Source organism: Dermacentor albipictus, chromosome 10 (genome assembly GCF_038994185.2).
Source record: "Dermacentor albipictus isolate Rhodes 1998 colony chromosome 10, USDA_Dalb.pri_finalv2, whole genome shotgun sequence".
Classification (NCBI taxonomy): domain Eukaryota; kingdom Metazoa; phylum Arthropoda; class Arachnida; order Ixodida; family Ixodidae; genus Dermacentor; species Dermacentor albipictus.
The window spans coordinates 26,137,237-26,152,507 of NC_091830.1; the positions used below are offsets into that span (position 1 = coordinate 26,137,237).

General features: G+C 44.6%; 1 protein-coding gene across 4 annotated transcripts in view; it reads left to right on the forward strand.

Annotated features, from left to right (window-relative positions):
* Positions 1–2,278: 2,278 nt before the first annotated feature.
* The window catches only part of LOC139050419 (anoctamin-4-like), a 57,979-nt gene continuing 44,986 nt past the window's right edge, over positions 2,279–15,271 (forward strand). Inside the window, exons 1-5 of one of the 4 annotated variants that reach the window (XM_070526770.1) lie at positions 2,279–2,649; positions 9,075–9,298; positions 10,234–10,695; positions 13,803–13,901; positions 14,804–15,253. In XM_070526770.1, the coding sequence (XP_070382871.1) occupies positions 2,397–2,649; positions 9,075–9,298; positions 10,234–10,695; positions 13,803–13,901; positions 14,804–15,253 (1,488 nt within the window). In that variant the 5' untranslated portion in view covers positions 2,279–2,396. Of the gene's footprint in view, positions 2,650–7,215; positions 7,673–9,074; positions 9,299–10,233; positions 10,696–13,802; positions 13,902–14,803; positions 15,254–15,271 lie in introns of those variants that run through there. The other 3 variants (XM_070526772.1, XM_070526769.1, XM_070526771.1) reach the window with 3 other exon arrangements.

Consider the following 15,271-nt stretch of genomic DNA (forward strand, 5'->3'; position numbering starts at 1 on the left):
TGATCGACAATTTCCCTGTACGTGATAATGCTATCTTTTATCCCTGGAACTGGCTGCTCTAGAATTGCCCGGTGGTAGAGTGCTCGGGTGAGCTCGTGAGCGGCTTCGTTGCCTGGGACTTCTTCATGCGCCGATACCCAAATAAAAGTTATGTCCCTCCTGGGAGGGTTTTTGAGTAGAATGTGGAAGGCTTCTTCCGAGATTCTCCCTCTGTTAAAATTTCGGATAGCCAATTTGTTATCGCATAATATTACTCCCGCTTTTGTTCCCGCACAAGCGAGCGCTACTGCAACCTCCTCGGCTGTACAGGCGTCCCTCGTGCACGTGGAGCACGCTATCTTAACGCACCCGTCGCCATCAACCACCGTCGATACCGCAGCCCCGTCTACGTTATGCTACGTTATGCGCCGGTGTGTCTTTAAGTTTATTTACTATAGCCTTAGCCCTGTGAGCTCTCCTCTCTTTGTTGTAGATAGGATGCATATTTCTAGCTAGGGGGGCGATTCGGAAGCGCTTACGCACGTCCAACGGAATGTCTTTCTTGTCAGTCGGGGCACCCCTGTCACATTGAATTCCTACCCATTCCATAATTTTTCTCCCTGTTTTAGACCGGCCTAATCTTTCCAACTGAGACACTCGTACTGCCTCAGTGAGTTAAACTAGCGTGTTGTGTACCCCCATTTTGAGGATGAGGTCTGCCGAGGTCGAGTCTGGGAGCCCTAGGGCCCTCTTAACGCTCTTCCTAACGATCGCATCTATTTTATCCTTTTCTTCTCGTCTAAACACAAGATACGGTGTGGCATACGCTATACGGCTGGTAATGAAGGCTTGCATGAGTCTGAGGAGGCTGTTCTTTTTGAGGCCCCTGCCTTTGAGTGAAATTCTCCTAAAGATCCCCGTGACTTGCGCCGCGTATCCTTCTAGCTTTTTGATTGTCGTGAGGTTGCATCCATTTCTCTGGATATGCATGCCCAGAATTCTTATTTCGCGAGTCCGTACCCTGACGTCACGCGAGCGGCGCGTGCAGCGCCCCCTGCAGTTCGTTCTCGGGGATAATAGCTCCATTATATATATATGTATGTATATATATATATATATATATATATATATATATATATATATATATATATATATATATATATATATATATATATTCCATTACCCGTTGGTAATGGCTATGCAATACACATATAAGTTTCATAGATGCGTTTACAAGGAATTTGACGCATTCTATGGAGCTGTAAGCATTTAAGCGGGCTGTCATTACAGCGTCTATGTTGTGCTGGGGCGCCAGCTTGGTGCTTACATGCACAGTGTACTGATTGTAGTACGTGTACAGCCTGTATACTGCGCGTGCGCGGTGTGAGCCTCCGGCGCTGCGGCGGTCGCGGAATCTAGTATACTGCAGCCAGTGACAATGGCATTATCGAAGTCTAGAGTGAAACCGGTCCCCTAAATTAGCCGTGAAACCTTGGTCGACCATTCTTTCTTTTGGGGTGACTTCAGCAGGTTTCAGCCGCAGGAATGCTTTTTTTTTCGCACTTCACAATTTTATTTAACACACATAAAAATGTACCTCGCTGAATTTCTAAAATTATTACTTATTCCTATTATTTCACCTCTTTATGTTAAATTGTTTTATCTCAAAATTCTTTACCTCATTTATTTTACCTCGCAAGAAGAACCTTCCCCACCCCTCACCGCAAGTTAAACAGGGCACAGGCAACCACCCTTCGCCTGTTACAGACGAATACATACCCCTCCCTCACACGCTATCACACTATATACCCCGACATCTACCCGAGCCAGACGTGCAAGGTCTGTAACACTGAATCGGCTACACTCCTCCACATGCTATGGGAGTGCAAAAATCAATACCAAGGCCTTTATCCCGTGACGCTCTCGTCGAGATGGCACGCCGCCCTGCGCAGTTCCCATCTCGACGACCAACTCTGGGCGACCCAGCAGGCCTACAAAGCGACGAAGAGGCAAGACCTCGACGTCCCATCGTGGGAGGCCTAGGCCCAGCCGACTGAACTGCTGGTGCTCATTAAAGTTTACTCTCTCTCTCTCAAAATTCTTAACAGGATTTTCTCCTCATTTGTAAAGTATATTTTTTTGAACCCACGTTCTGCTGTGCAAATTTAGTGCTTGTTTTAATTATAACAAACGCACTTGAAACCGCCTGGTTCTTGGTCAATCCCCCGTCGTCTATATGAGCCAGTATCTGCAGGCAAGACAAAGAGAAGAAGAAGAAGGAGAAGAAGAAGAAGAAGAAGAAGCAGAAGGAGAGGTCACAAGCTAAAAGCGCGACGCCAGTGTTCCACTTTCGCAGGCCTCACAAACGAGCCGACAACCTTGCGTCTACCGTCGCGCCGTCTCTAGTAGCTGCCGAGATGGCGGAGAAAAAGCCGCCCGGTCGCAAAGAACTGGAGAAACTTCTGCTCAAGGACCTCGAGCGGCTCTCCAAGTTGGGCAGTCGGCTGGCATACAAGGGGCGGGAGCTGGACGAATTCATCAGATATGAGCAAAAGCGACACAAGCCCACCGAAGCGCTCCTCACTGAACTCGCAGAGGCCAAGGTACGGGAACCGTCGCCGGCGTCAACGAGCAAGAAGAAAGCCGAGAGACCAGCCATTCCACGGAGAAGTAAGCCGCAATCTTTTACCGTGATTATACATCGCGAATTCTCAAGCACCAATCGCGTCCCCGACAGACCCCTTTAAAAAGCAATGTAGTTTTTTTTTTCAGTGTCATCTAGACCAGTAGTTTCCCCATAACTCCTGGCTCGCACACCGGCTATTCGAGGACACTGTCGTTACTACGAGTTGGTGCATAAAGGAGTTAGTGCATAAAACAAAATTGGTTGATCTCTGTTTCGGAAGAATTGGTCGCAATTCTAAAGGGGAAACTTTTATTCGAAGAAGCAGTGGCAGCTTTCTTGCACATTCACAAATACAAGGGCATAAATGTGCGCAGTCTTTATGACAATTTTGCTCGAAGGGCGAAGCAATGACTGCATGCCAAGCGCGCGATGCCTCTGCTTCCGCGCAGCGTAGACAGCACCCCGGAGGATACCAGGCGCCTTAGCTTCATCCGACGCGACGGTGATTGCGTATGCGGCGAAACTGCGTCGTGAGAGCTCCGCAAGCGTCACGCGCTCGGGCCTATAGACGTGTTCAATGGTGAGCAGACGCGTGTTCAGCCAACGCCCTCTAGACAACTTAAGGCCTTCCGGCTGTACCCTCTCCCTTTGAGCTACGTCACGCAAAAGAGGCCCACATAGAAGTTCCGTGCAGCGTGCTACGAAGCTACGAACGGCGCACCTGCGTTGAAAATGAGACGCGGACGATCGAGCGGGCGACGACGGCGATAACAATTCGATTAGTTCCGGGAACCCTGCCCCTCCTTGGATAGCTTCGCGGTTAGAAAAGTCCTGGAATGCTGCGACATGCTTCCGAGCACACTTTTTTTTTTTCTGGACGTGAACCGTGCACGTAGTCTCATGCGCTTGTTCTGCGATTGAGGTTGCGTGTCCGGCAAGGTTTTATTGCCGCGGAATGTGGATTACGTTCATGCCAGGATATGTCCAATAAGTGCTGTGTGCCCAATTGCTGGAGAAATGACAAATCGGCGTCGAAAAATCATGCGTTCATGTCTCCGCAAGATAAATGACAGTATATTGGGTGCCAGTGCTAAGGCAAAGAAGCGAAAAGCTGGAATTCTGCGGAATAAGCGTTCACCCGGTATTAGAAGTTGGCTGTGTTTTATTCTCAGGAGTGCCACCATACAAGATTCGGCCACTAGTTTGATCAGAAGGAGACGCACTACGACTGTGCCTAGGGCTTCCGGAATACGTTCCAACTCCAGTATTGCACCTGGAAGCGAGAATCCCACCCATTTCATTCATTCATTCATTCAGAATTTATTTAAGACAACGAAAAGGTTGTCCAGGGTGACGTGGCAAAAGGCATACTTTGCCTGACGAGGCCACGCCACCCGGATGACAGGCGGCACCACAGGCTACAAAAATCAAGAAAGAGCATTACATAATAGAACACACATTCAATATTTTTTACACAATGCATAAGACATCCTTACAAAAACACAGGCTTTCGGCGGAAAAACAAAACAGCATACTTCAAAGCACAATTCGACCATAGCAGTATTTACAAAACACACTAGTGATAGGTATACGTTCAGTTTTCACCTTTAAGGTTCATTTATGAGCATTGCTTTAATTAACATTTTGTATTTACGTATAGAGGGAGTGCTGCGTACAGTATCCAGAATAATAGGGTATTGATTAATTAAGTCAGGAATTTGCCATCCTAACCTCTGAAAACCGTAATTAGTGCGTACACGAGGTGTTTCCATACATTGTTTCCTAAGTTCGTATGTGCTAAGTTTAGTGTGATAGGTGGTTTCGAAGGTTATTTTGTCTAGTTTGTACTGGCGTAATATTTCCAGACATAATTTGTATGTGTGCAGTTTACTTATTTCTAGTATTCCATAAGACCTAAACAAGGGCCAGCAGCTGCGCAATAACTGTATTTTCCCAATAGCTCGTAACGCCCGCTTTTGAATTGCAAAGAGGGAATCTCGATTTGTTTGTGTCGTCGTTAACCATACAAGGGAACAGTAGCTTAAACGGGAATGTATTAATGAATAGTATATTTGCCGCTTTATGGACGCCGGGAGATATCTCAATTTGTTTAAAATGCCAACCGCCCGACAAAGATCACTTCGAAGCTGATCAACATGCGAATTCCAAGAGAGATTTTCTTGAAACAGAACACCTAGAAAACGAATTTGCGAGCACTGTTTCAGCTGAGTGTTTTCAAAGTTTAAGTTTAGGTTGTCAGGAGCTTTTACACCTTTTGCTCTGAAGAGAATGTATTTGGTCTTACTAGCATTTAATTGCATCTTGTTTAGTTTTAACCATGTACTCAAGCCGGTCAACCAATAGTTAGCCTTTCTTTCGAGCGCGTAGGGGTCAATACCTGAGAAAAAGACATTAGTGTCATCAGCGTACAACACTAGGTTTTCGCTGCCTGGTATATTCACAATATCATTCAGGTATAAAATAAAGAGTACAGGTCCGAGAGTAGATCCCTGAGGCACACCATATTTTATTGTTTTTACGTGTGAGGCTGCAGCATTTATGACAGTAAATTGCTCTCTTGACGTTAAATAGCTCTCAATTAAGGTCAACGACACGCCACGGAATCCGTAAAGTGGGAGCTTTCTTATTAGAACATCGTGCTGAACACAGTCGAATGCCTTTCTGAAGTCGAGGAAAATTCCCAGGGTGTGTGCCTTTTCTTCAATGTTGTTTAGGATTTTTTCCTTTATCCCGAGGAGTGCGGTTTCGGCTGATCTATCTTTCCTAAATCCAAATTGCTCATCGGCTATAATATTTTGCGCGGTGAGAAAACGGACGAATCTTTTGTTTATAACCTGTTCGGCTACCTTTGCAAATACTGGTAGTACTGATATAGGCCTATAATTTGTTAGTTCGTTCGCTGGGCCACCCTTGTGCACAACAGTCACTTTGGCCAGTTTCATTTTCTGCGGAAAAACGCCTGTAGATAAAATAATGTTACAAATGTGAGAGAGCGGACAACTGATTATTTCACCTACAGCCTTTAGAGGTTTCGGTTTAATTTCATCTGCTCCTGGAGCACAGCCATTTTTTAGTGTCAGAATAATATCTAGCACTTCACGTTCGTCAGTGGGTGCTAAAAACAATGTGTTTGCGGCGTTTGATGCAATGAACTGCTCGCACGGTGAATCAACTGAATTCCCATCGCATGATCCGACTGCAATGAAATGGTCATTAAATAAATTTGCGACTTCGTTGTCAGTCATAGCGTCGTTGTCAGTCATGCTGATTTCACCTCCGGACCACTTAGACTTTCTCAAGAAAATATAAATTGCCATTAAGCCATGCGGAAATAATGTTTATCTCCGATAAACAATTATTATTTCCCATTCATTGGCCCAGGTTTCATACACCACAGGTTATATACTGTGCGAACATTGGTTGAGCCATTTTATGGACAAATTTGCTATGTGATTGCCAATAATACGCATTCCGATTCCCGGGAAGTTAGGTTCGATGGCATCTGCCCAAGCCTCGCAAAACTACTTCCTTGCGGCATCTTAAACGGCGTATTACAAGACCATTCAAACACCCAAGCAGCAAGCATTATCACTGCGACAGATGCATCGCAGTCCGAGAAAAAAAAAAAACTGGCACTCGAATATTTTCCCCTGCACTCGATTAGTCTTTTTTACTTAAGGTTGCTTGACTGTGGTCTTGTTTTTCTGTCAGAGTTTATAGCAATTATTCTAGCCTTACGTAAATTAGTCCAACAGACTACAACAGCTGCCATTATTACTGACTCACTATTTGTGTGCTCTTCTCTTACCGCTACTAGCCATTCACCCATGCTAACACTATTTCACTTGCTAGTTCCCCCACATATGCATTGTGTTTATTTAATTTTAGGCACTCGGTAATAAAGGCTTGGTTTTGTTAAAGAAACTGACGATTCACTAGCAAAGACATCACTTTTCGGCCTGGTTCTTGCTGTTCTACCAGGGACAGCACATATCACGGCTGCTAGATTTCGGGTACAATCAATTATTAAGGCCTTATCAAAACCAGTTGTGACTTCTCCACAGTATAAGCACCTGGCAATTCCCTGGCGTAGTGAATCCTGTAGCACAAAAATGATTGAGGTCTCTCACACAAAATTACGTTGCCACATTCTCTCCCTGAATTTCTACTTACACAAGTTGGTTTTGGTTCCCTCGTTGTTTTGTAATGAGGAAGAGAGACTCCATTATTTCCTTCTATTTTATCGTCATTTCTCTGCGGCAAAAAAAAAAGAATATTGGAAATACGTTTTCGAAGACCTGGCCTGGACTTAACAGAACCTGTCATTATTTGTTTTGGGGCCACTGCTTTGGCATTCGGCCACAGGGACGCTTGCTCTACTGCTCAGAATTTCTTGCAGGATCCAACCGAATGCCCTGCTAAATTCTGTTTTTTTCCTTTTTGTACTTCTAACTGTTAATAATTCGATCGGGCTTTACTAAATTTATTTTAACAGATAATTCTGTATTGTACAGCGATAAGCCCATAGATATTCCGAAATCCTTTCATTATAAATTGGAATAATCCATCCATGTTTTAGCCGATCTCCCACAGTGGGCAGGAGCCACATATGTGATAGGAAGAAGAAGAAGACTGTAGTGGGCCGCGTTCTGACCCACCCGTGGCCGAACTATAAACGGACCGCACCTGACAAGGGGCGAAATTTGGCCATCTCCCGAAGCACAGTGAAGACGTGTCACAGAACCGGGACGTCTGGTGACCTAGACGTGACATCGCTTACGGAGATGGACACCACGAGAGGCCTCGTCAGAGCCGCCGCTTGGTCACCACTCATCTTGTGCTTGTTCATCACCGGAGCCGCTTTCGAAAGCCAAATATATCGCGTTACAACGAAGCGGACTCCACGGTACTTAGTTGGAATCGAGGTTCTTTTTTTATGGAGGCGGATGGCGTCGAGAGTCACGACAAAGTTCCCGTGCCAGTTCAACAGAGGTTCAAACTCCACGCGAGTCCTGTTACGCTTGTCAAGACCAGCGGCACGTTTTGGTGGGTGATGTTTTTTTTTCTTGGCTCTTGGTTATATGATTCTTGTGGAAGAAGTATCGGATCACTCAAGGTCAAACCCAATCCAATATGCCGTTTCGGATATGCCGACTCTACTATGGGGTTAAGCTAGAAGCAACTGCACGATCGGATTCTAGAAACTTGATTTACCTCTACAGGCTTTTACTACTTTCACGTTTGTCAACATTAGCGTCCTACCAAATTTTAAGTGCAGTTATATAGAATGACACTGAGAAGTTTTATTCCACATGGAATGCATTAGTCCTTCACTGATTTTACCAGTCCAGGCAGTTATTCAGATACAGGCACTGTCAATCTGGCGTACTTTGTGATTTACACGAAAGTGATAGATGGAAAGCATTTAGGATCAAATTATCCGTGTGCTCCTAGCAGTTAACTGTGGCGCACTGGTTCGGTTCTTAATCATGGGTTGTGCACATGGCATTGTACACATGAAAAGTCTCAGAATTTCTTTTTTTTGCGCTGGAACATCATCACTGGCTCCTGCTGCGTTTATATCGTAGGCCTTTCTTAGGAAATCACTTGGCCTTTTGTATAACTAGTGCCTAAACCTTAAGCAAGAAGATGGTGTGTGATGATCCAATGATAATAATGTTGCTAAGGTTCAGCAGAACGGGAAAGGACACCGCGGTTAGGAGTGGCGGTACCTGGAAGCTGTCGGCAGCGCCGACCTGTTACGAAGACGTGCCGTAGACCACTTTAACTTTCTTCGACACGGTCTCGCGTCAAACTGCATCTTTGTGAGGCAAGTAGTATCCGATGCGGGGCTTCACTTGCGGTGAAATCACTTTCTACGCTCGGTTTTATCCCAAGTATACTATCGAATTGCGTAATCATCGCCTTCAGGACATCTTAGCAATCCAGTTAATGGTGCAAATAGCTATGACGCGTGATTAGTCTGCAGTGGCGTTGCTGCTACACATTAAGCTTTGCTCCTTCATCTTTAGTGCCAAGGCATATTGTCTAGTTTTGCTCTCTCTTTGATGTGCGTTGTGCTTTCTCTCAGCGGGGCCAAACGTTGGCATGTCTATCTGATCACTCAGGTCCTCGGCGTCGCCTTAATGCCCACTTGCCTGTTGTGAGGTATTGTTAGCCAGCCCTCAAAAACCTTGGGGACAGCGACAGCATGTGTGATTTGTACTCATGCCCAGCAGTGGAGCGAGGAAGTGTCCTGTCACTCGATGAAAATGCCAGTGATTCTATGGTCGTCATTATGTTTCCTTCGGAAATAACTCCGCAAATATATCGTGTGTGTAATATCTTGCCTATGTTCATTCACATATAGGAACAATCTCCCGTTCACCTGTGCTAGTGACGTCATTGACATCATAAGTAAGCTGGCCGCGTACGATACACTTCGCAGAAAAACCTCTAGAGGAAGCTCAAGATGGTGATGCCGAAGATCCGCTTGCACCTGATTTTAAGCCCAAGTATCCGCCAAGGATTTTAGGAAAGTCTCTGCCAAAGCCTTTGCCAGAGACTCTGCCCAAGCCTCAGCCAGAGCTTGTGCCCAAGCCTGTTTCCAAACCTGTTTCCAAGCCTGTGTCCAAGGAGGTGCCCAAGCCTGATACTGTGAACAAGGAGAAGGTGAGAAATCACATTCTATTTATTTTTTCTCCGTGTCATGGCATAAATAAAGGCTCGTGTGCAAAGTTATACGATAATTTTTTTACAGGACACACGAAGTCAACACAGACAGCGCAAGAACAATAATACTTAAAGTGATGATGATGTGTGTGTCTTGCTAGAACTATGCTCTGCAACTTCGCATCGTAGGTCAAGAACTGCCAAACGTGCACACAACCGCTTATTATCGTCGTTATTTGTTCATCGGAGACAACTACAGGTACATCCGCGATAATGTATTACATCCCCAATGTGCATTTCGTGGCGCAACAGCAGTAAAATACAATAGCCCGGTAGCATATCATGCGGTCATCTTCTTCATAAATCAAGAACTGCGCTTCAGCGTAGTTTGTAAATCTACTGGAACGAGTTCACCTTACCTTACTGGAGTACACTGAGGGACGTAATACGCTACGAGGCAAGATATTATTTCATAAACGCCAACACAACATTTTCTTACGACAGCGTGAAACGATAGATAGAGAAAGTGAGGCATGATTGAATTTCGTAAGCGCGAGCGTTCGTGCGAAATGTTAGCTGTTTCGTATGCTAACTGAGTAGCGCGTGCTTCTAGGCAACATCTTTTCTGAAACTCTGTGTACAAGAGTCGCCTAAGAAGAGATTGCCGAACTAAGGGTAGTATTTTGGTTCCTATTGGTCAAGCATTGGCATTTCAAGCGTCTAGCCTATCGTTGCGTAAGGTTCTCCGCCAAGTACTCCCGATAAGTTAAGCTATACCGTACAATGCGGCATTTGCAAATATTAAACTTGCAATATTAAACTTGCAAAAGCGGACAAGAGTCGCGTTATTCATATCCATTCGTCTTCTATATTCGGATACCCTATAGTTTCTGCTCTTTTTATAACATTTAGCGCGAAACTAGTAATTATTATAGTTACGTTCGCAGGTGTTACCGACCGTTCACAAAAAACCAGAAAAACCTCCATCGGCAACCAAGAAGGAACTGGAGCAGGATGGGGAGAAAACAGAAAAAGAAAGCAAAACTCGCAAGGTCGTGGCTATGGAGGCCAATGTGGGCAAGGACATCCTAGATATGGACAAGGCGGGAAAAGAAAAACCCGACAAGGCGGCAGCCGACAAAGACATAGGAAAGCCAGCGAAATACCAAGCAATCGTGGGTAAACTGGACTGGGGGAAAGTGACTCAGCAGAAAGCAAGCAAGGACGAGGCCCATGAGGTTGAGTTGCCTCAGGCGAAGATAGACGATGAGCTCGAAGCTACTAAGAAAGACAAGGCAAAAGCCGAGCCCAAGGAAGAGACAACTCAAGGCAAGAAAGTCAAGAAGGCCAAGGATGCCGAGGCGCGCTCGGAGACCAGCACGTTGGCTAAGCTCAAGGTGAGAAGCTGGTGCACGTCCTTAAAGGTGCAGAGAAGTGATTTTTTCGAATTTTCTTTCTTGTACTAAATAGTTATCGACCTCGAAACAAAAAATACAACAAAACAAACACAGGTAGCCCTACTGAGCCTTATATGTGCTGTAATTGCCTTTCTACGAACTCGTTTCGACAGGAGGTGTATGTCTCATGACATCATGAGTTGGTCATGAAGTCATCATAAGGTGGTCAAATGTGACTAAGCATCGCCGCGTTTCCGCACTTGTCCACTCAGTCTTCTGCTATGCAGCCTTTCGTTGTGGGGTCCGACATGCAAATTACAAGAAAAAGCACTTAATTTGCATTAAACATCAAAGTAGCCTTTGTCACGATAAAAGAAATGTTAAACCAGACCAGAAGCAATAAGAAACCGCGGGGTGGTGACACCGCGCTCAAGTTCTCGCGCCAGTAATTCACGTCATGAATTTTAGGCGGCGTGGACTCAGGTTTAGCTCATTGCTTATCGGATCGCTAACAAAGGACTCCACTGGATTCTAGACGAACAGGAAACTGAAGCTGTAATGTTTCAGGGATGATTTCAGGAGATAACCGATGTTACCTATCTTGACTTTGCAAAGGCGTTTGATCGCGTCGCCCATCTCCGCCTTACCGCGAAACTTGCTTGTCTTAATCTCAACCCACGTGTATTGTCCTGGATTGAATGTTTTCTCACAAACCGCTCACAACACGCTGTCATCGATAATGTCAAGTAGTCCAGTCTTCTCAGCTGCACTGCAGGGCTCTGTGCTCGGGCCTCTTTTGTTTCTAATTTTTATACATGACCTCACTAACAGCATTTTTTCCTCAATTTGGTTATTCGCTGATGACTGCGTCCTGTGTCGGCGCATATCCTCCCATAATGAGCAACTAATACTCCAGGAAGACCTAAGCAAAATAGGAAATTCGTGCTCTATTTAGCTCATGTCCCTCAACGTTTCCAAGTGCAAGTACATGCATGTAACTCGCCTGCGGGACATCATTAACCACCAGTACTCTCTTAATTCCACAGCCCTGACTAAAGTTGACTCTTACCGTTATCTAGGCGTTACTATCACTAATCAGCTTACGTGGTCTGCACACATAACTTATAAACGACTGTTTTAAATCACTTGGCCTACTCAAAAGATCGATTTTTCTGTCTCCTGTTCCCATAGGTAAGCTCGCCTATGAAATGTTCATTCGGACTAAGCTTGAGTATGCCTCAGCAATTTAAACCCTCGCCAGTCTTATCTTATTAAATCGCTCGAAGCAGTGCAGAATCGCGCAGCACGTGTTATCGCTTGAAACTATGACTGTCATAAAAGTATAAGCGGCATTAAATCATCCCTCAGCATCCCTATCCTAACACTTCGTAGGAAGATTTCACAATTTTCCTTTTCCACAAACTCTATTGTAATTTCGCACATCTCAGGAACACTCTTTTACTTCCGCCCAACCGCTTTGCGAAGCGTCTCTTTAACAGCCTGAGTCTACAACGTCTTCATGGTTCCTGTAATGCCTTCAAGAACTCTTTCTTACCTAGTGCTATTGAATTGTAGAATGCGCTACCCAGCAACATAGTAAATGAAAGTAATCCGGGTAAATTTAGACAGCTATTGTCACGTTTTTTAAACCCTTAACTTACCACTACTATGCTGTTACTCTAACGTCTAATATTTTTTTACTTCTCTGATATATTGCCGGTTGTGTTGCCATTTCTACTGCCTGTTCGTAACTTTGTTTTGTTTTTAATTTTTCTTGCCCATTGCATACTAGCATGTATAATAAATTTTGTTTACCGTTGTACAAAGAAGTTAACCATTGTATAATAATGACCATAGTGTTTCTTGATGCTTTTGCCCTTCCCCCCTTATGTAATACCCTGAAAGGGGTCCTTAAGGGACACAAGATGATGATGAATATTATTATTTACTGTACGACAAGGTCTAGAACACTGTGACGGGCTATAACACCTATGACGTCAAAGTGACTTAGTGGCATTGCGCTCGTGGCCTGCAGGACCTCGGAAAAAGTTGATTTCCTACCTTCCGGTACGAAATATTCATAAAATTCGACGTTAATCTTTTTCGGAGATGATTTCTAATTAACATTTCTTCCGCCTAAGTTAACTAATGAAGATAGTTTGGAAAGAGGGTTTTCCAAGTGTAAACAGATTTGTTCGCCTTGAATGTGAATTTAAAGCTTCAATGTTGGTTAAAGTGCGCACATAAAGTGAGACGTACCGCCCACAGCGAGCGATTATTGATGCGGCCGCTTGTACAGCACTTACTTTCATGTGAGCTATCGTTCTTTTTCATGCGCCTCTGCTTTTGTTTGGACTACTCGTATCACCAAATTGCTTTTGCACCGTTCTCCAAACGAGCAATAGTCGACAAGAGCAAGACGCCTAAAGTGATCGCCGTGGTTGAGCAAGAAATGTCTCGGGCGTACGCCGTTGCTCGTTTGTAACTGCTTCGCATAATGCGGCCAAGGTCAATGAGTGTAGTGCAAGCAGAAGAGGTGGTGTCCTAATCGACGTCCCAGCGACGGTTCTCTCCAAATGAGAGAAAGAAATCTCGAAGGCCATGCTTTGTACTGTCTGCGTGCGCCGGAAGCAATCGCAAGTCATGTACGCCAAGTTTTGGGCAAGACTTATTCCTGTTTTTAGCAATAGAGCTTCGTCCATGCCGTTATGCCACTTTTGTTCTATGCGCCCCGACGGATTTGAAACATTTAAGTTTCTGCTGCGATCACCTTCTGATTTGCCTCCTTTACTCGATTATTATGTATTACTTTTCCCAGAGTGCTCATAGCAAAAAACACAAGAACAATAACGGAAGGAAAAGATACAATAGTCGGTGACAATCTATAAGAAGGTTGTTTTCAAGTTCGGCGTTACGCAAATCAAATGCAATCTGTATACAGGAGCCGTGACGTAATGGCAAAGGCGAAGTTCTTTGAATATCGGCATCTGTGAGGAACTACGCTGTAGAGAGCTAAATCACACGGGGTAGGTGCGATGCGGTGCGATGGCGGCAACTGTGGCCAGGCAGTTACAAATTCCAATCTCATTTCCTTCATTATGCTCCAGAAATTGGTCAGCGGGTCTTCAGCGAAGGCGAAAAAGTCGGAGGAAGAAAAAGCGACCAAAGAAGCTTCGGAACACGCCTCAAGCAAGTCTGGAAGGGAGGTGTGTGTCTAACTCGTCGTATTGAACTGAATGAATGAACGAATGAATGAACAGGGAGTATTTATGTGACATCATGAACGACATTTTCTTGTCCTCTTCATAACATCCCCCATGCAGCTGGAGATAAGCGGATAGACATAAGGCGAATTTTTTAACCGTGCCGCCTCTAGAACAATATAACGGTATCGATGACGTCCATGTATATCCTTTATGAATGAATTGCGTTAAGAGGAAGCTTTACCTCAGGAGATTCTATACAAATGCACAGAAACGAAGGAATCGTTTTTCTCGAAACGCACTGCATCAGTTTAGACAAAGCTTATTGGATATAAACTACAGAATTCGTATCTACCAACTGTAGGGAACATATATATTCAACGAAGGTCGTGTGAAAAGAATGTATTTAATTTCGCAAGTTAAAAAAAACAAGCGTCAAATTCAGTCTCTAGCAAACCAATTAAATGTGATGTCACAGTTCTGCAAGCTGCCTCTATTGCGCCATACAAAAAGGACAAAAACGATGCGTTCCAGACAGCGAAGAAAATTAGCAACATAATTTGTAAGTAGTACCTTTGCGACACTTTTGTGTAGAATAACAGCTTCACGTAAGGTGCGAGTTTATACGTTACTCTTGTTCGGTATAGATGCAGCAAGAGATGCATTACAGAACTGGGACGTACGTATTGATGCAGAGTTCTCCGCCAAGTACTCCCGATAAGTTAAGCTATACCGTACAATGCGGCTTTGCAAATATGTGAATGTGTACAATATTAAACTTGCAAAAGCGGACAAGAGTCACGTTATTCATTTCCATTCGTCTTCTGTATTCGGATACCCTATATTTTTTGCTCTTTTTGTAACATTTAGCGCGAAACTAGTAATTATTATTGTTACGTTCGCAGGTGTTACCGACCGTTCACAAAAAGCCAGATAAACCTGCATCGGCAACCAAGAAGGAACTGGAGCAGGATGTGGAGAAAACAGAAAAAGAAAGCAAAACTCGCAAGGTCGTGGCTAAGGAGGCCAATGTGGGCAAGGACATCCTAGATATGGACAAGGCGGGAAAAGAAAAACCCAACAAGGCGGCAGCCGACAAAGACTTAGGAAAGCCAGCGAAATACCAAGAAACCATGGGTAAAATGAACTGGGGGAAAGTGACTCAGCAGAAAGCAAGCAAGGACGAGGCCCATGAGGTTGAGTTGCCTCAGGCGGAGATAGACAGCGAGCTCGAAGCTACTAAGAAAGACAAGGCAAAAGCCGAGCCCAAGGAAGAGACAACTCAAGGCAAGAAAGTCAAGAAGGCCAAGGATGCCGAGACACGCTCGGAGACCAGCACGTTGGCTAAGCTCAAGGTGAGAAGCTGGTACACG